This window comes from Chiroxiphia lanceolata, chromosome 20 (genome assembly GCF_009829145.1).
Source record: "Chiroxiphia lanceolata isolate bChiLan1 chromosome 20, bChiLan1.pri, whole genome shotgun sequence".
Lineage (NCBI taxonomy): Eukaryota > Metazoa > Chordata > Aves > Passeriformes > Pipridae > Chiroxiphia > Chiroxiphia lanceolata.
This window is the reverse complement of record NC_045656.1, coordinates 9,251,995-9,278,562: the sequence shown is the minus strand read 5'-3', so window position 1 is coordinate 9,278,562 and position 26,568 is coordinate 9,251,995. Positions and strand designations below refer to the sequence as shown.

The 26,568-nt window shown below is 47.6% G+C and overlaps 1 protein-coding gene across 8 annotated transcripts in view; it reads left to right on the top strand.

Annotated features, from left to right (window-relative positions):
- BCAS3 (BCAS3 microtubule associated cell migration factor) overlaps positions 1–23,936 on the top strand; it is a 319,099-nt gene extending 295,163 nt beyond the window's left edge. For 3 of the 8 annotated variants that reach the window (XM_032707129.1, XM_032707128.1, XM_032707136.1), the window contains 3 exons: positions 2,538–2,705; positions 8,090–8,155; positions 23,042–23,936. In XM_032707129.1, the coding sequence (XP_032563020.1) occupies positions 2,538–2,705; positions 8,090–8,155; positions 23,042–23,190 (383 nt within the window). In that variant the 3' untranslated portion in view covers positions 23,191–23,936. Of the gene's footprint in view, positions 1–2,537; positions 2,753–8,089; positions 8,156–23,041 lie in introns of all 8 variants that reach the window. The other 5 variants (XM_032707131.1, XM_032707130.1, XM_032707133.1 and 2 more) reach the window with 4 other exon arrangements.
- The last annotated feature ends 2,632 nt before the right edge of the window (positions 23,937–26,568 follow it).

Here is a 26,568-nt window from a genome sequence, read left to right as displayed (position 1 = left end):
TGCTAAGAAGTTTTGGCAGCTCCTGGCCCTGATTGCAGAGGTAACGCTGCACTTGTCTCCTTTGCTCTCACTCAAGTATCTCAGGAGCCAGAGCCCGGCGCTCCACGAAGTTTCTCCCTGTACACATAAGCAGGCATCTTGGCAGAGCTTCAAAAGCCATTTGCCTTATTATTCATATGTCTGCTTATAGGAGCAGAAATGCTCCCATTTCTCACTTCAGGAATAAAGGCAGACACCAGGAAAGAGGAGATTTCTGATCTCTGGCACAACCCTGCAAACCTGTGGGAGCTCATAATCCCCCCACTGCTTCCCTGGGGTTTGGGAAGCAGGTTTAAAAGCCCCCCCAGTGGCTCTCTGGGTATGTGAACAGGCCTGTCAAAACCAGCTGAAATCCGTGGGGTCTTGGAGCATGTGCAGAGTGGGAGTCTCGGGGTTGCATGAAACTGTAGAAGAATGACTTGGGAGAAAAAAGCTTCAAAAAAAGACCAAATTTTGCTTTTCCTCCTGCATTTAGGAGAGCTGACATCATGAAAATGTTTCAGAGACTTAAACATCACCAGAATTACTTCGCCTCCTCGCTGCATTTTCTCAAACAGGCTTCAAGAACCCTTGCTTTAAAACAAATTAGTAGACTGGAGCAACCTTATAAATCCAAAGACCCATTAAAAGTTGAAATATTTGGTCATTCCTCCTCTTGGTTTAAACTGGGATTCATCCAGAGTTCAAGTGCATGTATCACATAAGAGCCACGGTCCCATTTTGTAGAGGTCCATTTTAGCGTTGATGGTTTTCTAGTGCCAGGAATCCACTCTGCAGCCAGGCGAGGAGATAAATCAAAGTTTGTTGCGCGCCGATGAAATTCAGGAGCCAGGAGTCACCATTGCAGCCCATATAAATCCCTGAAATGCCAGCCCTGGTGCTTTTGTCCGTGCCATTAGAGTTCAAAATTATCTGCCCCTCTTTGCTGATGTATGGATTAACTGGCTGCCCGAGTGTTTACTAACGGTTATCACCCGGTACTTTGGACGTTATCAGAGGAAGGGACGCCTGCCGCGGGGCTTGGTCTCTCACCCTTTCTATTACCACCTGTCAGTGGCAGGGGGTGTGTTGTGAAGCTGTACAGTCACAGACTACAAGTGTAGATAGTTTCTGACGGCTGATCAAAGGGGAAAACCAAAGGCCTGATAACAAGGACGTGTTTCATGTACTTTTAACTTTGAGAAACATTGGCATTTGCATTTTTTCTCCCCCCTCCACCCCCCCCTCCACCGTAGGCTGGCAGAAACCAGGCACAATAAACGCTGCATATTCAGTTACCTAATAGTGGAGTAAATGGTATGTGCTTGAAGCAACAAAGCATAACTGTAATCTTGTTCCAAGTGGGAATGATTTAAGTAAGCCTTCGCAGAAGACTTGCTGTATAATAAAGGAGAATCATTTTAATTTGTACTTTGAAGTGATCCTGAATTCGGAATCTAATCTTTGCATTCGGCAGAACATCATACCCTGCTGTGAATGAGGTAATAACTGCAAGTCAAGGGGGTTATTTGAAGTGTCTTTTGTAGGTACGTGCGCTCCGTCACAAGAACCAACATCTTCAGTAACGTGCTGCTGGTGAAAGAGTCTCTCTTGGAGCACGTTTGACCTAAAACTTCACCGGGCAGGAACAGGGAAAACCCACAGATACCCCAGACTGAGGGAAGGGCTCACTTTCTTCCCTCAGCAAACACACTTCAGACACCAGGCAGCTCTGCCACACTGTTGCAGTTCTCTGTTTTAAGTGCAAGAAAGGGGTTTTAGCTGAAATTTCTGCCTTTTGGCAAAGACAAAATGACTTGACTGTTTCCACTGTGTGAGGTAGGAAGGGGGGAAAGGATCTCAGCAGCAGCCCAGTGAAAGACAAATCAACTTTAAAAGTAATTTCTTGTTGTCTAACATATACTTAAAAACATATGTATGTTTTTTAACATTGCATGTCATTCACATTTTGTTACTGTGCTGCTTCCATGACTCTCACTGCTGTGAGACCGGAATTGGGTCTGTATTTTTAATTTAACCTTTTTGCTTAGAGTTGCTTGGTCAAAGCTGGTCAGTACTTAGGGCTCTATCTAATCCTGCTGTGCTGGTAACACCAAGACAAATCAACTTGAAAAATAATTTCTAGATGTCTAACATATACTTAAAAGCACATTTATTTATTTTTTTTTTAACATTACACGCCATTCACATTTGCATTATTATGCTGCTTTTGCGGCTCTCGCTGGTGCGAGACCAGAACTGGGTCTGTATTTTAATTTTATTTTAATTTCGTTTTACAACTGCTTGGTCTCGACTGGTCAGTATTTAAGGCTGGTAGCACCAACACTCACAACCAAGTTGCCAAAATTAACTTTTCACGGCCTCCAGACGCGAAAAGGGGCTTCGTTCTTTCCCTCGCGATCCGCGCTGGTTGGTCCCGGCGTGTCCCAAACGTGTCCCAAACGTGTCCCAAACGTGTCCCAAACATGTCCCCACCGTGTCCCGTTTGTCTGTTGAAGGTGCCTTCGACCGGAGCGTGACCTTGCTGGAGGTGTGCGGGAGCTGGCCCGAGAACTTCGGTCTGCGCCACATGTCCTCCATGGAGCACACGGAGGAGGGCCTGCGGGAGCGCCTGGCCGACGCGATGTGCGAGTCCCCCAGCAGGGACATAGTGGGATCAGGAACAGGTACAAAGAAGAGGTGTGATCAGAGATCACGTACATCTCACCCAATGGTGATTTTTGTTTTTAATTTTTTTTTATTTATTTATTTATTTTAAGTTTTCCTTTTCTCTGTACGCTCTCTCTCTCTCTCTCTCTCTCTCTCTGATTAACTTTTGGAGGGGGGGATATCTCAGTGTGAGCGAGGTCGTTCAGGAATTAGTGATACCTCCCATAAGCACAGTCTGAGAAGCCTTAAATAGCTTGAAGAAAAATACTGGCACGTGAAGCCCTTTATCATAAGGGCTCTCCTCCCTCTCCTGCCAGCTCAGGAGCACCGGAATTTCTCTGCAGATTGCTGCCCTTGCCCACCCTGCCCCAAACAATGTCATAATCACACATATCCTCATTTTGTGTCCTCAATAGAGCCGCTGGTTCTGTAATCCAAATTAATCCATCTTCATCAGTGTCCATTATATTGATAAATTATATCATCTGTTTAAGTAAATGGAATGGCACGTCAGAGATTATGCTGTCAGGAGGGGCCCCGTGGTAGGAGATGCTCAGAAATTAAAACGCAGCTATTGTGGTTTTATTGTCTCCATTAATTTTGACTTGTTCTAAAAAACACCTCTAGTAAAAACACCCAACAGTTATGGTGGCTCCTGACATCAGCTGCCAGCTCACTTGTTGCTCTTCTGGCAGCTTGCCTGGGAAAGAAAAAGGGGAGGAACTCTGGCAGAAAGGTGTGGGAATGCCAACCCCTGGACCTTTCAGGAAGGCTGTGTAAGGCAGGAGTTGTCTCTTCCTTTTGCTCTTGCCCTCATGTTTGCTGAGGGTCTTGTGCTGCTCTGAGCTCTTCCTGCTCCTCCAGAAGGCTCAGGGTCTCTCCCACCAGGGCTCCTCCCCTGCTTTGCAGGTGGGTCACCTTTGGGCACATACAGCAGGTACAAAAACTGCATCTGCCTCCCACTGTCTGCAGGGGGAGGATTCAGAGCAGAATTTAAGCCCTTTTAACCCAACTGGTCAGCTGTCTCTCCTCTGATTTCCATCTTGGGAAAAATGAAGTCAAAGGATTTGGTTTAAGATTTGGTATTAACAGAAGGAGTTGGTTGAAGACTAAGTGTGGGTCTCTTAGAGATCTGGTGCAAATCCTCACCAGCCTGTTGCCTCGGATGAGGCACTTCACGTGTCCATGACTCCAGAGCTCCATCACTGCAGTGAGGATAGAGGTGCCTCACAGTGCTGGTGTGTAGTTTAATCAGCTCATGGCTCTAAAGGGCTTGGAAGGTGGAAAAAACAGGCTGTGGAAATAGAGAAAGGCACATATTTCATCACTTACTGACCCACGCTGTGATCAGTGTGAACTTTGGGAGGGTATCCACTGCTGATAACAGGTCAGCACCCCTCAGGCTGTGGATGGTAGGGGAAAGGTGAGGGGAATACCTTCTCTGAAAGCTGAAGCCTTCCAGACATGCCAAGCTAAGGTGACTGACTGCCCTGGAGACTTCACAGTGTATTATACAGTAAACCAAGAACTTTGTCAGAGGCAGAGCCCTGTATTTTCCTTCCATTTCCACCAAGCCCAGCTGATGGCAGTGAGAGCCAACTTCTCTGGCAAAGGCTGAGGCTCACAGCATTGCAGGTGTAAAGGCAGAAAGGAGCTGTTTGCAGGGATGCCATCACTAAAATTCATCCAAGAGAGATTTCTCCCTGCTTTTACTCCAGACACATAAATCTTCCTAATGAGTGCAAGGTGGGTGCCAACTCAGAGCAGCAAATGTACGTGGCAGTAATGAGTAACGTGAGCACTGACCCAGCTCACCCCATCCCACCACCCTCCTCCTGCTCTCATTAACACTCTGTGTTTTCCTGCCTGTCGTGGGATTCTCTCTACCACTAACATACTTTATTCTCAGGATCTGGGCATGTGGTGACTCAGAGCAGCAGAGAGAACCTGGTGATAAGGCAGTGAACTCCCGTGCCCTTTCCACTTCCATCCCCTGACAGCTCTTGAGCTGCTCCTCTTACCAGACAGACATAAAAAGTTCTCTCCTGCTCAGATGGTACCTGGAGAGCTGCACTTGCCGAGGGAGTCGACTGGCACTGGCTGCCAGCACCATTCCTCAGGCTGGGAGCACAGGGAAGGGCTCATCTGTCTGCTGTTTAATAAATGGGGGAAGATAAGTGTGGAGCTACATTACCCTGGCTTCAAAGAAGAGGCGTCTTTGTTGCCTCGTAACAAGTAGGAGAGTTTTCACTTTCCCCAAAGCACTTACATTGTACCCAACCTCAGCTGAACTGGTTTAGCTTTGAAAACATGCAGTTTTCTCCCTTGGTTTCTCTGCTGCCCACTCACTGCAGTGAAAGGACAGCAAAGAGTTCAGCTGAAAAGGACACACTGAAGGTTTTGAAGGTTTGCTTGTTGGTAGTTGATTTTTGTATTGGTGCTGCTTCCAAAACCAGTGGTTATATTTCTGCATTGGACTCAGAATTGCGGAAGTTATAATCTTCCTTCTAATAATCCTAAAATGGCTTATTTTAACTTGCTCATGCCTTTATGTTGTGCATGCTGCAACCCCTGTTTGTGCTCCTTGGATTTGCTTCAGTCCTTAAATAGGTTTTGCAGAGATTTAACAGAACTTGCAAAGTCTTATTCTAGCTGCAACACAAATTAATGAACATTTCTAACTCAGAATGTCGAGATATGGAGCACATACAGTGCACAGGTCCACTGTGTGGACAAAAAATGGGCAGTAGGGTGGACAGTGAGACTTTGTCAAGTGCTCAACTGGCCCTGACATGCACTTAATGGCAAGAGATAAATAGATTCTTTTAATGCCTTAACTGTTAGGGCATAGCTGACACGTAGATTTATTTAGTAGTCAGGGCTGATGTGCTACAGGAGTGAGGAGGAAGCATTTGCTTGTGGTGCACAGACCTAAGGGGGGGTAGATATTCACAGGGTCTTTGTTTGATACCTGCCCCCTTGCACCGCAGAGCAGGAATGGCAACACTAACCCTGGGTCCTGGCTGCTGGCAGAGGCAGAAATGACCCAAAGATTGGTCATTCCAGAAACATCAAACTGGAGGATGCTAAAAACATGAGGGATAATGTGGCATTTGCAGGGAAGGGGAATTAGATGGGTCTTTCCCACCTCCAGCTGGTTGCCAAGGGCTGTTGGACAGTGGATGGGAGAAGAACCAGGTCTGGAAAATGACCCCCCAAAAATCTCCTTTCCTCGTGACCTAAATGATAACTCCAGTCATCCAGCTAGTTGACTTGATTGGGAAACCAGCTTTTCTCCTTGTTATCCAATTATCCAGACGACCCATGTCTATCTTAAGTGGAGTCTGCTGTACATAAGCTGTCAGCCCAGATACACATTTAATTCCAAAGAGGGCGTAAATTGGCAAAGATGCAAAAAGATGTTTTTGCTGTTTCTGTCAAACTCTCACTGAAAAAAAAAAAAATTAGGTCTACTCCTAAATGTTAGTGGTCAGTGCCCTCTTTTGCTTGCAAAGCTTTGTTTTCAAGCAGCTACAATATTTACATTTGCAGTGCAGTTTCTGAGTGTGTGCTGGAACTTCACAGTGCATTCCCAAAAAAAAAAAAAAAAAAAAAGATTTATGTGATTTATGAAACTGTGCTTTCAGGAGACAAATATCTCTGACAGCATGCCACTTCAGCTGGACATGCAGAAATTGCCAGCCCAGGCTAGAAATCCTTCCCTCCAAAAATACAATTTAGTAATCAGTAAATCCTCTGATTCACCTATTCCTTCAGCAAGGACGTTTCTCAAGCTTTCAAATGTATTTTGGTGTTTTCTAGGCTGAATATTTAAAATTAGTCTATCGTAGGGGACCAAGCCATTACAGTCTGAGCAACGGGATGGGGTTTTTTTTTTAAATATATATTTCTTGCAAAACTCCAAGCCCGTGGGAAGCCCCGTGGCACAGTGGTGAGTTGCACCTCTGGCCCTCGGAGGAAACCATCTGGATTCCTTCCAAACGTCATGAACAAACTCATAATGCGATGAAGGAAGCTCATATGTTGAAGCAAACTCTTTAACCTGATTAATGGGATGTAAGTAAGTGGAGCTAATTAGACGTGCTGTTAGGGAATAGCCCGTAGGAAACCCGGGATCGGTGTTCCGGGCAGTTGGGATCCTGGTCCTCGGCCAAAGCCGTGTGGTTACACCAACCTGAGCCTAACTCGGGTCTGGACACCTTTGAGGTTTGCAGGGGGACGATTTTGAGATCTTTCTGTGAAATCTGGAGGTTGGAGAGGTGAAGTCACACGTTTCCTGGTGTGCCTGGATGAGGTGGGAAGCAGAGGGAGGAGAGTGAGCCAGTGACTCCTGTGCAAGGACCATCCTTCCTGGGGATTTTTCCAAAGATATCTGTGGTCACAAGCTCTGTTCAAAGATCAGCAGCCACCTGAGCATAGATTTATCTGTACATTTAATTTCAGGAATAGGATTAGTCCTTTATAGAGTCAGAGCTTCCACTGGTACCTTCCCCTCCCTCCTTCCCTCTCTCCATCTCTCCTTCATTTCCTTCTTTCCTTCCTCTTCCTTTTAATTTACCCAAGACAGTTTTCCTCTTCTCTCTCCTCAGCTGCTCCTAATCCTAACTCAGACATGGGCTGTAGGAACACAGAGCAGTGGATTTTCCCTCCATGGAGCATTTCTGCCAAGAGATTTCTGCTCAGGTTCAGTGCAAAACCAGCTTGGGCAGCAAACCCACTGGTGGATCAAATAACATCCATGCTAAAAGCAGCCTTTGAACTTTCAGAATATTCATCCCAGGGTCAGAGATTAAATTACCCCCTCAAATAAGTCAAAGAGCTCAGTGCAGTTCTTCCTGCAAAAGGTTTATTTGGATGGACCTTGTTTGAAAGGAAGGAAAATTCAGGCTCTTTAAGAGCCACAACTTTTGAAGTGCTGGGCAAGAGGAGCATTGGCCTTGCACACATTTTGGGACATGGAGCACTTCAGCCTGGGCCTCTTGCTCTCTCCTGCCCAAGGGTGTCCCTGAGCAGTCCCATCCCACAGCCCTTCCAGGGCTAACAGGAGCATTTTTCATTTCCCTGTAATTTCCCAGGTCTCCAAATCCATCTTGCCACCGGCCCTGGGAGTTTTTAGTGGAAGTTCTTCCAGGTCATACATTATTTAAGGGAGAGGGAGGTGTGAATGCTGATACCATGAATGTTTCTGGTGTGAATTTAAGTTCATTGCTGTTTGTAGAAAAATTCTAAAGGGAACACTGAAGCCACAAGGCAACTCTGACTTTTCTGCCATTTGATAACAAGTTGCTTATTATCAACTGTGGTGTGGGGAGATTCCTTTTCTTTTTCTTCTTATTAAATCAAGGCATTTTTTTTAAGAAATATTTTATTTTTGATACAGACACAGCCGGTGAAGTAGCAGTAAAAAACATCACCACAAAGAGGCACATGGCTTTGAAATGTTTTGGTATGTAACACAACTGTATTGTTATCAGGTCTTAACTTTTGCACAAAGAATATTTTTTTTTCCTTGTTCTAAAAAGCAAACCCTCTCTCAGCTTTCCAAGGGCTACACGTACCTAATGTGGCCATAGGGGGACAACCCCAAAAAAAAAAAATATCAAAGTGTCTCAAGTCATTTCACAAATAACATTGTTCTGTTTCTCTCCTTAAGCGAACAAGAGTTTCTTTGATTTATTTTTTTTTTTTTTAAGTCAAATTTAGGATTCTGCTGTTCAGAGCAGAGAGGTCACAAGGCCCTAATGTATTTAGCATTGACTGCCCTCTCTTGTAGTGCGTCTATTAGTCAGTAATTTGATTTGTACCTATTCATTTGCAGTCCCTGCAGGAGCTCTGAGCTGGCCCCAAGTATAATTGGTGCTGTCTCTATTTTTACATCATTAGATTAGCCCCGACTCCTGGCCACTTGTTGTCTGCGCTTGTCTGTCCATTTATACAACCTAATGTAACACAAAATTCATTACTGATCACATTACTTTCAACTCTGAAGCCAGCTTTGTGATAAACATTTTGTTAACCCTTTCCTGCCAGCCCACAGACCTGGGGGATAAATGCACTTTTCCCTTTGCAGAAAAATCGATATCATAATAAAACAAAGTGCAGTCACATTTCTGGATTTGTCATTCCTCCCGGAGAGAGAAATGGGGAGGAACATATAGGAGATGACTAAATGGTGTCTGCATCCAGGCATCCACACTGCTCTGGATGGAATGAGCTCAGCAGTGTCCTTTCTACTGGAATATAAAGAAGTGACACGAGATAGGGCCAGCACTCAATTTAAAACTTAATTCCTTACTCATTGTTCTGCAAGTGTTTTAGCTCTTCTGGTCAGGCTGTAATCAGGTTATGACATTATTGGAACTGGACATTTTCCTTCCAGTGCTTTGTCTCAAAAGTGGTGAGCAGAGACACAGTTCCCTTTCTCCTTAGAGATTTGTTATTGTTGTTGGGGTTTGTTTTGGTTTGCTTTGGGTTGTTGTTTTTCTTCCTAATGATGAAGCAAATTAACTGCAATACTCCCGAATTTCACAGGAAAATTTAAAGCTCTGTCCTGTCTCGCTTGGCTTTGCTCACATTTGACTGTCTGTTGAGTCCCTCCTAAAGCATTAAGCTGTTTGCATCCCTGAGGCTTCTGCTGTTAATTCCAGGGGGAACAAGAGGAGAGCCACGGTAGGTATTCCCACAGGGAATTCCCAGCTCCACATGCAGCATCCTGCCCATGAGGTGATGCCTGCTTAATCCAAAGAAATATATTTGGGTGCACGCAGAAGCTGTTGATTTTTTAACAAGTTTTCTAAATTCGTGTTCTGTTTGCACAGCTTGGCTTGGAAATCTGTTATTTTGAGTTTTCTAAATATTTAGAAATGTTTCTCAGTGTTTATTAAATCTTCCCTTTAAAAGTCTGAGGCCTGAAGTCTGCCCCACACCGAGTGGTCCCACACTGAGCAGGGGGCAGGAGACTACAGGGTTTTTCCATCTCTAATCTCTATAATTACCTTGTCATTCCTTTTAGGATTCTTTGCATGGTATTTTTATGTAGAATACAACTTATGGCAAGCATATCTCTCTTAGTAAGTACAAGAGCCCTCGTCTCCCAGCATTTGAACCAGAACTGGTATTTTTACAGCTGTTTTGTGAGCCAAAACTTGTTGCAGCTGCTGAGGTGGTGGCAGAATAAAGACAAGACAGTTCCTGTCCCTTCTCCCGAGCCCAGCAGCCCCAGAGAGCTGTTTGGTATTTGCTGATTTTTGGGGTGTGCAGCACAGGCCATCACAAAGCTCTCATAAACTGTGCATTGCCCTCTCTGGGGGAGATGGGAGAGGAGGCTGTGGAATGGAAACCCATTTGTGCAATAAATTGTTAAGCAGTCAAACTGTTAAATGAACACTTATTAGGGAGGTAGGACGAAGCATGAGTCACCAAACAGCAAAACACACATTAACACAGCAAAACCCCCAGCAGTAAATGGAAGGTCAAGAGCCAAAACAATGCAAATGCTCTGGTGTGAGCCAACCCTCTGGCCCTGCAGCCTCCAGTGCTCTCAGCCCCTCTCCCACAGCAGGATCCAAAGCTCCTGCTTTGGCAGCAGCAGGCACAGGTCCTTTGGTGAGCCCCCAGAGTGCCACCTCTGCCATCTCCAGGTCCTTCTCCCACCCCTCTGGATGCTGTGTCGTTTCCTGTTGTTGTGCTGCACTTTGCAGCCCTGCCCTCACCTCTCATCACCCCTTTCTCTGGCAGAAGATCAGGCAAATAATAACCTGATTTTTGCCATAATCCTGCCTTGCTATCCATGATGGAGTCTGAGAATATCAGGCCTTGGCTGATGGTGGTGTTGGCTGTCTGATGCTTGTAGGGTGTCTTAGGGGATGTGGTCAGGCAGAAGGAGAGAGAGACAGGGAAAAGGCGAAACAAGCCCAAAGGGGATTTTGGCTGGGGGAGTATCTCACTGATCAGTGGGGAAGGAGACTCCCTGGAGCATCCCTGTGGGACCAGATCCAGTGGCTGCCCCCGGAGGAAGCAGGGTTGTGGCCAGGTCCCTGGCAATGCTGGGAATGCTTAGTTCTCCTTGAAGTATATATCCTAATTTGTGGTATGAAAAGATTAGCTTCCCTTCCATTCCTAGCCTGCTGTCTCCCCACCATGGATAATACATAAAACAGTAGACTTTTATTCATTAACATTTATGGGAAAATGTTAATATTAAACTGTAAGTGAAAAGCCCCATCTTATTGAATTCTTCTGCTGTGTTATTGGGAGCCTAATTTCATTTTGCATTTAAATAAAAACCAGATGACGTTCAGGACGGTCAGGGAAGCATTCTGTAAGTGAGAATTTATCTTACAATCTGGGTAAACAATGTCTCATCATTTAACAGTTATTATAAATAATGGCTTTTTAAGCACTTTGCTGGGAGTTCATATTGGCTCCACACGGGTTGCACTGAGGGAGAGAGAATTTCAGTGACATCTTCCAGGCATCCGGTGAGGAGGAATCATATCCTGAGCTCACTTCTCAAGCTGCAGCAGGTTTCATCCTCCTCTGGTTATTATTGCTCAATATTGTGTGACCAGAAATGCTAAGAGAAAGAAAAAAAAAAATGACAGATCGGTTGGAAGCATTTTGGAAATGAATAAACTATCTATGCTGCTGCCCCCACAAAAGGGGAAGGTGTTTTGGGGCCCTGCAGAGGTTCATGCAGGTGGTTGAACCTCCAAAGGGACATTCTTCCTGTAAAAATGGGGCTGTGTAACAGTTGTAGCTTCACAGAGAATGAAAAAGGTGTTGAGGCAAAACATAACAAAAAGATCCTAAACCAGCTGCTTTTTCTTTGTGTTTCTGGTGATGCCCTGTGAAACGACATCAGTGGTGGTTTCATGCTTGAGAAACATGTGAGCTAAGTTAGAAAAAAGAGTAAAAACTCCTAAAAAATGTAAATAGCTTTTCCCCCACTCCTGTTGCTTCTATTCTGCCTTTAATTCCTGTCTCTTCAGGTGAGGTGATGGTGCTTTGGTGCTCTCTGGCTTTGCTCCTTGTTCCTCAGACATCAGAACCTTGGAGATTCCTTCAAGGCATTTCCCACCACGGGCAGGGAGCAGCTTCCCCACAGTCTGTCCTGCATCCTGAGGAGGAAGGAGTTAGTCTTCCCTGCAGACAGAAGCAGGTGGTGAGGGGATGAATTTTAGAAGCAACTATCCACTGTTGTGAAAAGACACCAAATTTGAGAGGGCCTGATGTGGCTGGTGGTGTCACCTCTGGACACTCCACTGTAATATGGCTGTTCCAGGATGTAAACTGTTTACTGCCCTTTTCCATGTGACTCATTTTATCCCATTTTCCAGAAAGACCCCCAGAGCTAAAATACCATCTTCTTTTATTTATTTATTTCTGGTATTTATTTGTTATTCCCTTGGTCAGTGACTTTCTCAGTAACTGCCCAACCCATGAACTCTGTGTTTACACCAAAAGTTGATGGTGTTGTGAAAGACAAAGGGTCAGTATCACTTCTCTGGCTGTTTCCAAAGATGTTTTTCTGGGAAGGCTGCGGGCAGGAAGGTGCTGGCAGGGTCAGCAGCCAGGACCTGCCCCGTTGCCTCTGTTCCAGCTCCAACTTGGTATCGTGGCATGGGAGTGAGGAGCCAGGAGTGGCTGGGGATGGAGAGCACAGGCAGAGCCCTGATGTCAGGTAGAAATGACATTTGGAGTCTTAATCAAGGGGCAAATTAACTTCACAGCCTTCCTCCCTCATCTGCAGCTGTGGAGGCAGCAGTGGGAGGGGAACTGTACAGGGACAGATCCCTAACCTGAGATTTGGGGGTGCTTTCTTGCCTCCACTCAGGGCTACTTTTATCCAAACCCTTAAAAAAATCTTTTTATTATATTATGCCAGGATTGTGTTGTCTCCTCCTTAGTTTATCTTTTGGAAACGTGGCTGGTCACCCATCAAAATGTGAGCGAAAAGTCTGCAGAGGAGCACAATGTGAGGAGCAGGTATTTATGTGATCTTCACTGCCAGATGCCCAAGTGCAAGGTAGGATCTGCCCAGCCTGAGATGACTTAAATGGCCTTTTCTGTGGGATGTGACCAGAGGAATGCCTTGGTTTGCCATCAGGTCTTTCAGGTTTCACACAGGGTTACCTTCCACCACGTGCTCCTCCGGCAGCTGCAGCTCATCCACACCTTTGTAGGAGTGTAACTACAAAGATGAGGCATAATAGAATCAATACTCGGAACAGTTTTTGAAATATGACTTTTAAAAAAGCAAAAACATTGAGTTTACTATTTCCAGCTGCCTTCTGGTTTCAGGAGCACAAATGGGAGCTGCTGTGTTGAACAGCTCCATTAACAAAGGGCCGAATTAAGCTTCAGATGTCATTTTTGTCGAGGCCCTTTCCTATTTATGTCTAACATCAGAATTTGGAGCTGTATAAATAAGAGAGAGTGTATTAAGAGCCTCAAGCAATCCTTCAAGGGAGAGAGCCCACGAGGTTGGCCTGTTGTTTTTTCCAGGCTGGGTTAATACTCAGCCAAGGTAAAGCTGTGATTTTAAGGAGCTGAGCTGAGTGCTTCATAAAATTAGAAAACTGGTCTGCTTGAAGCAGCCATGTCCACGTAATCTTTAAAAGAATTGACTAGATAGGCTAAATAAGTTGCATTAGGATTACTTGGATGGGTTTGGAGTTTCTCAGTGACACTAAACTAGCTCTGGGGAAATGAGAGGAGGAGGGCTCTGCTCCTCAGATCTCCACCTGAGCTCTCCCGACTCGAGAGCCTTGAACTGTTTAGATGAGCAGGCAAGGCTGAGGCTGTGGTGACATCATTTCGTGAGCTTCAACAAAATTTTTCTGATTTGGACCAGCTGAGCATCTGCTTCTCCCAGACTTTTAACTTTTCCTTTGAATCAAACCCAAATTCCAGTCTGGTCTAGCTTCCTCCTCAGCATCACTCTGCACCAGGGGAACAGCCCAGAGCCTCTCACTGGCCCAAAAGGCCACTTTGTGTCAGAAGTACTAGAAGTTGTGCCAGAATTACTTTGCTTTGTAATATTATACCTTTAAAATGAGCTTGGCAATGTGTTTGTGTCAGGAGCACAGAGTGCACGCACGCAAGATGCACTGAGCACGGGAGTTGTGCTCCTCTGGCTTGCCTTGCCTTCCTACCTGAGGATTTTTAAGGAGGCCCTGTGACTGAGGTAGAGTCACAGAGAGGAAAAAATTGGGTCTTTGCTGTGAAAGAAACTGCAATTTGGAGTGTCAGGTCTGAAATCCCCCGTGCAGCGTGTTGGCGAGCACCGCCCAGACCCTGAGCTGACCACCAGGTTTGTGGGTTTGACCTTCAGGCAGCTTTTCCTTACCCAGCCTTTTTGCTGAGACTGCTTGGCCAAGCCCAAGGAGGAGAAGGAGCCCCCCAGCACTCCCCAAGTGCTCCTTGGGCCATCACACTCCTGCTGCAGCCTCCTCTGGGACAGGACCCTCCCCATCCCGAGACCTTGAATGGCTCCAGCTCTGGTGGAAGGGGGATGCTCAGATCCACACGTGGGGTCCACACCTGCTCTGGATAGAAGCCTGGTGTTTCAGGAATAGGAGCATTGCCTCCAGAACTCCTGAGTAAGATCCCAAGAGTCCAGCGGGTGCAGGACACGGAGCTGGTAGGTGTCATAAACACACATTTTACTTTGAATTTGTAATTTCCTTTGTGGAGTCGAGGCTGACAGAGGGGTCAGTGTTGAGCAATCCGAGGCACTCCCATAACCCTGGGAATGAGAGACTAAACCCAGGAATTTTAATACAGTGTTTTCTCTGCAAATGCTTTTGGTCTGATATACACAGATGTGCTGCTTGCGTAACTGAAGATGCAAGAGAGTTCTGCCTAAATACATTAAAAAACTTGCCTACACAGTGGCTCACACAGGAAAGCATGTATTACATACAGAATATCTTACAGGATTTTATAGTAGCAGCATAGTGAAACTTTCAAGATGGGGTAGGAGAGAATTCCTTTAAACCCAAACAACCACAGTTGCGTATTCTTTTAAAAACCTCCTCTGGAAATGCTGTACAAGGCTTGCAGGATGTGATGGGCTACAGAAATTGTTTTCTACAAGCATTTGACTGTCGTAGCTTTTGAAATTTCACATGCTGACTAAAATCAGCAGCTCATCCTTCTGAAGTGCCATTTATGTAGGAAAACATCCCAAACCTTTTTACAAAAACATACAGCTCTAGGAAACTCGAGATTATTTTTTAAAAGCACTGGAGTCATTGTGAAAGTGCCTATCGTGAAGAATATTCTCCCTCTAAATGCCAGTCCTTTATCTGGTGCACTTTTGACCTTCCATAAAATGCTCAGAGTCAAGTCTGGCGAGATGCCAAAGTCTTGGGTCTCTCCTACTCCATGTGCTTGAGTCGTATGGAGCTTCTTGGATTCTCTTTTTAAAGGGGTAAACAAGCTGCTTACCTTTTTTTTTTTTTTTTAGTAGACAAAATTCTTCAGAAGTTCATGCATGAAAATGTTCTGTCCTTATCTCCCCAATCTCTTTGTGCCTGAAGTAGACCCAGACGTTCCTGTAAGTTCAGGTGTCCTCCCCGTTTTGTAAGTGTTGTTTGGCATCTCTGCAGTGAAATCAGGCACTAGAAATGAGATTTGGGGTCTCAGAGGGGCTCAGATGTTCAGAAGGCTCAGTCTTCATTTCCCTGGTTCTCTCCTGCCTCCTGTACATCCTCATCTCCTTGCTGGATCCTACCACCTTTGTTCCAAGATGCCAAGTTTCATCTCCAAGTGCACAGCATGAGCCAACTCTGTGTGGATTCAGCAGTGGAGTTATTGTAAGGTAGTTTGACAGTAACTAATATTTTACATAGGCCAGTGAATCCTGATTTCACAGAAGTTGTTCAGGCAGTGTTTTCCAGTCTTCTTTATTTGAAAATTTAATGGAGGTGCTTTTGTGGCACCTCGACATCTTTCAGTTTGTGGGAATCAATTTTCAGTGTTCGAATGCCATAGTTTTAATTTTTTTTTTTTTAATTTTCTCTTTTGAATAGAGTTTAAAATCTCTTTTTCTCAAACTGCTGGTTTAAAAGGAAGGAAGATGAAACATTTCTTAGGAGAAGGTCATCACAGCCACCCAAAGCATCGCAGGAAATCTGTTCCCACAGCTGTCTGTGCTGGGTGCCGGAGTGCAGGCAAACAGGCACGAGGTTTGGGGCAGGGAGCAGCTTTGATTGACTTTTAAACGTTATCATAATGTATAAAACTGGGAACTGACTTTCTGCCTGTGCTCCCTTTGGAAAGGGAGCAGTGCAAAAATACGTTTGCCCAGGAATTTCAGCCATCTCAAATTAAAAGGAAATTACGGGCTTTAATGAGAACTCGGTGCTTTCGTTTCACTGTGATTTAATATTAACGATTTTTGTTTATCCCAATACCCAAAAGTGCAGGTTCCCCTGGGGGTGTGGTGCCCTCCTCTGCCCTCCCCAGGGCCGGAGCCGCCGGCAGGGCTGGAGCCAGTTCCGCAGGTCCTCGCTCGGAGCAGCCGCCAAGGGTGGTGGAGATGGATTATAATTAGAGCTCCCTCGTTAGCATAATTGCATTTCATAAAAAAAAAAAAAAATTGGGAATGCTCAAGAAAAACCTCCAACAGCAGCAGCAATAATGCAGTTTCCAAGCATCCCAGTATTTCTGCATCCCGGTTCGGTTTCTGACCTCACGTCAGCTTTGGAGCTCTTCTCCACCTTGGATGGCACCAGCACTGGTTCCCCTGGGCACCACTTATGATGCTCTTAGTGAATTTGCATGCAGAAATAGAGCCAAAAGCATCCAGCAGAGTTTGGGATGTTGTCTAAATACTGAAAGATAGAGATTTTCCGTGTCCAGGGCCGGTGTGAGCTCCTCCGGGGGAGCACATCCCGCTCCCTTCGGCAGCAATCAGGAAAATTAAAATGTTTAACTAAGCCATTCACTGGGGAGCGTTGTGTAAATTACAGTTTAAGAGATCCTCAAGACTTCCATTGTGTTGATACAAATTGCCTTTTAGCGTTCCCTTTATATAGGACCCTTTTGAGTGAGAATCCAGATGGCAGAAGCTACATAATTATTATTCATTACAGTTAATAAGTAACACTCAGAAGCCCCAGTCGGTTCTGCAAGTCCCCCGTGATGGGCACTGTGTAAATGTAAGGGTGAAAAAATAGTCCTTGTTGCAGAATATGTCAGGATTTCAGTTAAAGACAAGGAGGGATGAAGGGCCCTTATGTGTGCCTGCCCCAGAGCACCGACCAGGCTGTCATTCCCAGAGCTCTGCCTGCAGGGAATCTCCTCACTTCTCCTCCAGAGGAAGGGAATTGTCTTTGATTTTAAAATGAGGCTCGAATTTTGGCCTTTTAGCCGTTTGTTCAAAACTGCTTGTGTGGCTGGGGAGAGGTGGGTTTAGTGAGCAGCACCTTGTTTCTGTCCCCCACCGCTGGAAAATGCCTGTCTTGCAGCCTGATTTCAGGAAGGGGCCGAGTCCGTTAAACGCAGGGCAGAGCCCGGGAAGTTCCCCAAAACAATTGCTGTGAATGACAGAAATGAAATCGAGGAGATTCGAGCTCTGCTGGCCATTACCCCACTTCCTGCATTCCTACTTGTTAATTGTCTAATTCCTAACGAGTCTTCGGGCGTCTGATGGACTTTCTGATGCGTGCTCACTCCGGCGCTTCCTTCCCTCCCCTCCCTGGCCTCATCCCTCGCCAGAGACCTTGTTCCTTTAAAAATGCCATCCTTAAAAATCAGAAATACTCAGCCCAGCAAAAGGAAAAGGGAACTTGACATTAGTTGAGCTTGAAAGGCTTGGTGCTGTGAAAAGTGACTGACGTGTGAAAAGAGGCTACAATTAGTTCTTTCCCCGAGCACTCTCCCATTCAGTCCAGGGTCACTCCTTCAGCGAGCTGCGGCTTTGAGGGTAATGTGTTGTGACAGTTTGAGATGATGAAGAATAATTCTTGTATTCAGAGTTGCTGCCGCTTCCCCGCTGCCCTGACACATCAGGCTGCTGTCATTGTATCAGTTATCCCGGCCGGGCTCTGCCGGAGCCTGGGCAGCCCCTCCGTAGGTAAGGCGGAAAGGGTCAGCTCTTCCAGCAAATGATTTGGGAGGATATTTTGAAACTGTGCTTAACAGGGGAAAGCAAACAGAGAGAGAAAGGAAAAACCATTAGGAGAAATAATGCACCGGAGAGGAGATTTTTGAGTAGACATAAAGGAGATACCAGGGCTTTGAGAGGGCCACTGCAGGAGAGCACGGATAAGGAAGGCAGCATAATTTATGAGTGTTCCGGGCAAAAGAGGGCTTATATAGATTTTCTACAGGCATCAAATTAATGCACCCCAGAAAATTATTTCACATTTAAGCTTGGCAGGGCTTTGTACCTTTCTGGATTTGTCAGAGTCCTTTGACAGTCCCTGGAGCTTTCTGGAATTGAGGGTGCAGCCGCCTGGCTGGACAGGGAATGGCACCACTGCCCCAGGCCTGCAGACCCCGGGCTGTCCCCTGAGCATCTCCTCCTCCTCTTCCTCCTCCCCTCCACCTTGGCAGCCAGCTCAGGCAGCAGAACAAGGGACAGGACAGTCTGGCCACAGCGTGGCTGTCGGGAATATCAGCAGCAAGCAATGTTTCCTGGGAGGTTTCATTTTCAGTCTCTCCTGGAACCCCATCCACCCCGCGGGAGGGCCGTGCCGGTGCCGGGCTGCGGGCAGGCCTGCAGGCAGCGCTGCCAGGCAGGGAGCACCGGCATCTGCTTGCAGCTCCTTCCATGCCCCGTTGCTCTCCAAGCGTTCCCACAGCCCCGGAGCGTGGTGTGGGGCCATGGGATGGGGTGGCTCCCCTGGGGTGGGGTGGGCATCCCGGCTGGCCACTGGCTGTGCCACCTTCCCTCCCCACACCGGCAGCCACGAGGAGTTTTGCTGCTGCCGCCGCCGCCACGGTGGAGAGCGCGTGTGCCCTGAAAATCCCCGTTACTCTGGGACCCTGGGTGATGCCAGCGGTGCCCATTACTGTTACTGTCAAAAGCGCAGGCAGGGCTGTTCCCAGCTCCCCTGAAGTGACTTTCTCCTCATGGCTTCAGCAGATGTTCCAGCTCCTTCGTCTCTTTTCCCTTTTTTATTTTTTTTTTTAGGGCAGTCAGGACTTTGTGAGTTGTTTCCTCCGGGGACATGGGCAGGTTTTAGTATTTACGTTTCCAGTATTAGCATTTATTTGTATTTGTGTTTGTTTTTCACGGGCTTCTGAAAGCCTCAGGGAGCCATTTATGGGGCCAAAATAATGCAAGTGCTGGTCTTCTCACAGTATTTCATTTCCTTGATGGTGGAAATGCTACGAGAAGAGCAGGTCTCATGTTATTTTGACCCCATAAATAGCTCCCAGAGGCCCCTTTCTTCCTTCTCCCACCCACTCCCCCCCAAATCAAATATTTAGGTTTCTGCAAAGCCTGACTTCTCAACCCTGGTTATCTTGCTTCAGCAGAAGCAAATTGCAGTTATTACAAAATAGCCAGAGAGTCTATAAGGCCGAATGGGTTTTATATGATGCACAATTTGTTGGCTACTGTACAAGTTCATTAAAGTGTATCATAAGAGGTTGTTTTACTGGTACATTTAAGGAAGTTAATACATCTCGACAGTATATGCATGGGGGAATGCAGATACAATAACCCTCAGACATGCTGGGGCCAAGTCCATTCCTGGCGTAACTCCACCGGAGTAAACGAAATCACTTGCTGGGCAGCCATGTCCTGCTCTGCTGGCACGGTGCTGAGCCCTGATCCTGCTGCTCTGGGCTCTGCTGCCACTCAGCCCCATCCTTCCATGAGGGGATCCTTGGGTTTGCTTCTGTTTTGTGTTTTCCAGCAGCGTGTTCCCAGCACAGAGGGCATCAGTGGTCTGACTGGTTGTGTGATGGGTCTTCTTTAGGTCTGGGAGGTATTTCAGTCCCTTTCAGCTGTGCCACGAGGCTTGGCTGTTCCATCCCAGGGTGCTGCTTTTTGTTTTAGGGACTGGCTTCTCCTGGTACCCACAGCCCCACTACACCGTGGTGGCTCTTCTGCACTTCTTGGGTCTCTCCGGGCATCGGTCTATCAGAAATCATCCTCCAGTTTTTAGTCCGTAATAGGAAGGTCGTCCCCATGTCATGGAGCCATTCCCAGCCTTGTCTGAGCTTCCCATGGGAATGGCATCGATGTCCCTCTGCTGTGCCCTGGTCTGCTGGAAGGGCTGGGGGAAAGAATAGTATTAAGTATTGGGATTTTTTAAATTTTCTTTTTCATTAATGAAGCAGGCCGATTTAGGGGCATGCAGGCAAACGTGCCGACGGGCATGCAGGGGGTCAGACGTGCGGGCAGGTAGTCCCTGGTGACCATGTAAAGGCTAATTGCCCCCCTGGCGTGACCCCGCCGTGCTCGAGCGCCGGGCGAGGGTGAGGGCAAGAGCCCAATTTCCTGAGCACGGCGATGTCTCTGCGGCAGCGCTCGGCACTTTTACGGGGCTTCCTTGGGTATCAAAATACACTGCTCGTCTGCCTCGCCGGCTAATTAGTTCCAGAGTTTGCAGTGCCGGGCTGTTTGAGAGCACCCGGACTCGTATTCCGTGGGGAATGTGTGGCTGTCCCATCCGCAGCGCTTGGGGCGGCGGCTCGGATGTGGGAGCTGCTCGGGTTTTAGCCCGGCACTCTCTGAACCCAGAGGGGGCCAGAGGGCTGGATGTCATCCCCTCCAGTTCCTCCTGACCCCCTGCACCTTCCATACCCTCTGTTTTGTCCCTCCCCGTCACGAATTGTCAGGTTTTCCTGCCTGGCAGCAGCGAGGGCAGCTCAGGGTGGCCGCGCTCGGAGCTGTGGGACACAGCCGGGATGGGACCCTGTCCAGGCCCTGCGCCCACCCACTCTGTCTCCCCCTGATTTTTGATCCAGGCTTTTTCCCTGGCTGGCATCAGTCTCTGCAGTGCCACCCCCTGGCAGGCCCCCGCAGAGGTGACAAGCACTGCCGGCTGCAGAAATCCTGCAGAGCCCAGAAAAGCCCGAATTCCCCCAAATTCCATCCCGGCAGGCGGGCGGTCCCGCACAAGGCACCGAGGGACAGGCAGGACACAGTGTGGGCATGGACAGGCAGGAGCTCAGCCCCGAGGGGCAGGAACAGCCACACAGGATCCACAGGGGAACAAATACTCCTCGCTCTGTCCCTCTCCCTTCTTCAGCCACTCTTACTGGAAACACATTTGCCCGAAAATCAATTATAGCTGGAAGAGAGAGCAGAGTCCCCCCGCGAGGAGCTGCGCCGGGGTTCAGGGGAGCCCAGCGCCCCGAGCTCTGACGTGGGATGTCTAACCAAAGCCAGCTGTGTGCTGAGGGAGATAAAAGCCCCAAATCAGACAGGATAAGCACGGCATTAGTGTGGGATACGCCACTCAGTTCTGATTTAAATTACTGGTTTTACTTCCTGAACTCATGGGAGAGTAAGGATGTGAGGAGAATGAAGAGGTTTAGACAGGGACATTCCTTCACCCAATACTGACGAGGCTTGGTGGTGAACGCAGCCGAGGTCGTGCTCACTGCTGCTCACAGGGTGACCAGCTTCCTGCTGATTTGTTTCCCTTGTATCCTGGGCAGATTATCTCCATCACAGGTTACCTCCAGGATGAGGGATTAAATCCCACAGCCCTCACTGCTAGGTGTGTGCTCACCTGGTGCTGCCCTGCGGTGCCCAGGTGGTGAGGGGAGCAGGGCAGTGTCCAAGGATGCTGGGGTGGGGAGGTGGGATGCTCTTTGGTTTAGGGTAGAACTGACTTTTTGTTTTGCCGTGCACTTTATGTATAGATCTGTCCTTATCACACAGTCCCACTGCAGCAAAAGGACTGCCAGGGTGTTTACAGGAGGTTAAATGTCCCAGGTGAGGCAGTGGAAGTTGTGGAGCTGCAGGAATATTTTGCAGAGAGCGGAGAGGGCACTGCTCCTCCAGCTCCACCAGCTCCTTTGCATCCCAGCCAAGCAAAACTCGGGATGCAGGGACAGGAAAAGCTGCCTGTCTCCTCCAGGAGTTCACCCCTGTGCCTTATATGGAACCATAGAATGGATAGCATGGGAAGAGACTTCAAAGCTCATCCAGTTCCACCTCCCTGCCATGTTCAGGGACACCTTCCACTATCCCAACATGGACACTTCCAGGGATGGAGCAGCCACAGCTTCTCTGGGCAACCTGTGCCAGCCCCTCCCCACCCTCACAGGGAAGGATTTCTTCCTGATATCCAGCCTAAATGTACTCTGTTTCAATTTAAAGCCATTCCTCCTTGTCCTGTCCCTCCATGCCCTTGTGAAAAGTCCCTCTCCAGCTCTCTTGGAGCCCCTTAGGTGCTCTTTCCCCCTTGGCAGCAGAGGAATTATTTGAAGCTCCTGTCCCTGTCCCAGCCCGGGCTGCGCAGACAGAAGTCGCAACCCGCCGGAATATTTCTTGTCCCCTGTCACCGCGTGTCTGGGAGAGGATTCCTGTGGTGGATGTGGGCTCTGCCTAATCTCACCCTGCCTGCCACTGCTGAGTGCTGCCGGGGGGACGCTGCCCAGCAGCGCTGCTGCCGCCGGGGCCACCGCTGGGTTCAAGTGGCTCACAGAGAGGCCACGGCTGGAAACGACGCTCTGCACACACAGAAATCCTCCTGTCCCGAGATTAGGGAGCAGGAAAGGCTTTGGGAGGTCAGAGAGGGGAGATGTCTGGGGGTGTGTGACCAAGAGAGGGGGAGCCACAGCCAGGCTGCTTTCTCCTTTGCTTTGAGGCACAGCTCAGGAAGGGGGATATTTTCTCTATGACTTGAAAAAGCAGAGTTATTTACATCCTTTTGGGCAGGATAACAGGGTGTGAGAAGTCCCTGGTGTTCCCCAGGTGGAGAATGGCAGTGGTTAGGCGCTGCTGGTACACACCAGCAGTAAGCAGTGCTGCTGCCAGTGCCCCTTCCCACATGGCTGGGAGGGAAGATGTTCCATCATCTACCACTGTTCTCTTTGTGCCCTGCTCAGTTCTGCCATGAGCATGTCAAGTCCTGACATGACATGACTCAGCAGCCTCGACCCCAGGGAAGGGGCTGCTCTGCCAGGCAGCAGGTAATGCCTCCCTCCAGCTCCTCTTAGGCTCAGGTGAGCCGTGAGCCCAGCAGGGAAGTAGAACCAGGAGCTGGCATCCCCTGGGAGTGATTCCCAGATCACCTCAGAAAAGAAGGATGATGAGCAAACCTTGGAGCAATGAGGGATTTGTCGGTCTGTCTAATGGCACTCTGGGTTTGTCCCAAACACTAACCAGGCCCTGCTCTCTCTCCCCTTGCAGAGCTTCAGCGAGAGGGAAGCATAGAGACGCTGAGTAACAGCTCTGGCTCCACCAGCGGCAGCATCCCGCGCAACTTCGACGGCTACCGGTCCCCCCTCCCGACTAACGAAAACCAGCCCCTCAGCCTGTTCCCCACGGGATTCCCCTAAATTAGCCGAACATCCAAGGAGAGATCCAGACAGGGTAACGAGCCGCCTCTCCGCCTAAACAATCCTGCTGTGTCCGTCACCTGCCGGCTCCCGCGGCGCTGGATGGTTCTCGTTACCCTGATGAATATTGACGACTCTCAGACCTTCCTGAAACTGTACTCATGAAATCTTGACTCTGTGTCCCTGTGCAATATGAAGAGGCTCCGTCTTCAAATCCTGATAGCCCTGCGGCTTCTTTTCTCGCTGTCTTCAGGAAGAGGTTGGGTGAGGAGAGATATTTCTAAGCCATTTTTTGGGTCAGGCGCGCGGTCTCACGGCCGCTCTCTGCTTTTCTTCGTGTTGAGAGATGAATTTCCGTAACTCAGAGGAGCTCTCGCCGTTCGTGCAAGTGCCGAGCATTTAATGGATGAACTGGAGAGACTGGAAACTGGAGGACTTTGTGTGGACAGGGTTGATAATGTTGTTCCTTCCTCGTCGCGTCTCCTTGCTGCCCTCCTTCCCCTCAGATACTCATCGATGCCAGGAGTATTACAAATGGAAATGTTTCTTTTCTGTTCTTTGGAAGGATTCTCTCTATTGCTCCGGTTTTCTTCTAGTCATGTATTTTAGAAACGTACTTAATTGACTAAACTGCAGTCACAGATTTCTCATATTTGGTTATAAAAGTTGTTCATTGGAACTCAGATATCTGTCCAGAAATGCATGTGTCATTGAATAAATCTAAGTTAAACAAGAAACTGCTTAAATGGCAATGTTCATGGACTGACTGTGGGCTTTGTGTATCTCCCTGGACCAGACTCTGGGTATATTTACTAACTCAAGGGCTTTAATTAAAGCCATCAGTGGTTGTTAGGCAGCCAGTCTAGCTTGGGTTTGCCTCCCTGCTTCCTCATCCCTGTGTGTGAGGGATATGAAAAGTAAGGGATATTAAAAATAAGGGATATTAAACCCAAGATATTTAGGTGGTGCCTTGGCACCTCTGATAACCAACACCCATCTCCTGGAGGTATCTGAGCCCAGCTCCAGCTCCTCATCTTGGTTGGGGCCCTTCTTCTTTGTCCCACTGATTTCTGTGGGACAAGGACCAGGTGCTGGGAGCAGAGGCACCCACCTGCACCCGTTCAGTTGTGGGATCACGGATCAGAGGCTTTGCAGAGCTGTGTAACAGCCTGAACCTCCGTACCCTTCGGAACGTGCACAGTCAAAACCAGCCCCGCATAACTCTGCTGATAAAACAGTCCTGGGCTCACACATCATAACCACACGAATTCCTACATCTCAGCCAACTTGTGTCGAGAAGCAGAGTGAGATGGGACTGTCAGCTTATGAAATTTCCTTCCCACTGCTTGTTTTTAATAGAAGCCGTTTGAGTCATGGTGAGGAGAGGAAACTATCTAAACCCACAAATCTTCTCGCACTCTTACAGCTCAAACCAGCCCCACCAAGGGATGCAGAACCGACCACCCTCCTCCTCCTCCATCCCCAAACACCAAATACCCAGTTCAGTCCTGGGCTTGATTTTCTCTTTTTTTTTGTTTTGTTTTTAACTGTAATGCAGCCACTCAGAAGGTTTTGTTTTCTTCAGGCTTGGAAACCGCTAATAAAAAACTGAGAGTTTACAGCAATAATTTCAGCTTCTTGCTTGGTTTTCAGTCAGTCCTTTCTTAAGCAGAAAAAAAAAAAAACTTCCTTGGGATGAAATCAGAGGAGAGTTTGCCTGTAAGTAAGTACTTGCAGCTCCGCTGGCTATATCTGCTGTAATGCTATGTTCCTTTTTGTCTGTAAAATAATGGCTTGAAGTAAGGAAGGGGCTGAGGGCAGGGCTGGCACAAATGGGACCGCAGGGTCAAGTCAGTCCACACCAGTCAGGGTTTTTAACACAGTTCAAGCCAAGGTCAGCTCCAAAAGTTCAAACAAAATCCAGATTAACACATACAGAAGGGATTGTGTTGTCACCGTGATGCTTGTTTCCTTTCAGGCTTTCCAAGGAGCAGGGGAAGGGACAAAGTTCTTGCAGAGGAAGGAAGGCGGCTCTTCTCCCTCCTGCCTGGGACAGCTTGGCTGGTTCTTGCTGAGCACACAAAGTAGGATAGCACATAACACAGAGTGGTGTCATTGCAAATGTATTTGTTGTTGGCAGGCATTAAATCACTTTTTATAAGTGCTGCAATATGGCCATGTGGAAATTCCCAGTCTGCAAGAAGCTCCTTTGAATCAGGATGTTTTGTTTAAAAGGGGGGGGGAAAGGGATTCAAAAAAACCCTACAAACTGGGGCTGTACCAAAATATTTTCAGTCTGGTTCATTGAAAAGAATGTCCTAAATTCCCTGCTGTTGATAGCCCCGTAGCCAAACTGTTAAGAAAGCCCAGAGCTTAAAAAAAAAAAAAAAAGCATTGCTATGAGGCAGTTAATTTAACTTTAATTTGATACTTTCACAGATGACCCAGCAGAATAACCACCAAGTTCCAGCTCTTCTGTGAGCCAGAGAAAACTGAGTGTGTTGCAACGATGACTGTATAGTGTCTGATTCATTGATAACTCTATAGGGTCTGATATAACAATAACTGTATGGTGTCTGATTCATTGATAACTCTATAGGGTCTGATACAAGAATAACTGTATGGTGTCTGATGCATTGATAACTCCACAGGGTCTGATTTAATGATAACTCTATAGGGTCTGATTTATCAATAATTCTATAAGGTTTGATTCAACAAAACTCTATGGGGTCTGATTTAATCATAATTCTCTGGGGTCTGATTCAATAATTACTCTGTAGGGTCTGATGCATCAATAACTCTGTAAGGTTTGATTCACTGATCTCTCTATAGGGTCTGGTTCATCGATAACTCTCTAGGGTCTGGCTCAACACATCCCTGCACCTTGTTCCTCACTCACAGCACACACCTGCTCCCACCCATGGCCCTGCCTTTAGTCTACACACAAAAGCCCCCCCATTTCAACGGGGTGTCACTTGCTTTTGTGCCACCCCACCTTTCCTCCTCCTTGACCTCAGCAGCCGTATGATAACTCTTTTTCAGGCACCAAGAGGGAATATTTCTGCTCCTTGATGATGTCTAGAAGCTGCTCCTCGGGGAGGTTTGCCCCTGACTTTTAACACGACCAGGTTTTCAGCCGAGGGAACTGATCCAAACTCCACTTAAAGCAGAAACAACCAGAGGCTCGTGGGCTTCGCAGGACTTGGGACGAGCGGCTCCCGTTGCCGTGGAAATTCTCCAGGTGAGTGTCTGGAACGCCGGGTTTTCAAGTGCAGGGGCTGGCAGGCGGTCACAGGCAGCCCAGCAAGAATGTTGTGCCATGATATAAACCAAAGAGCCCCAAAAGACACACGGACTGGCAGGTTTTTAAACTGTTTC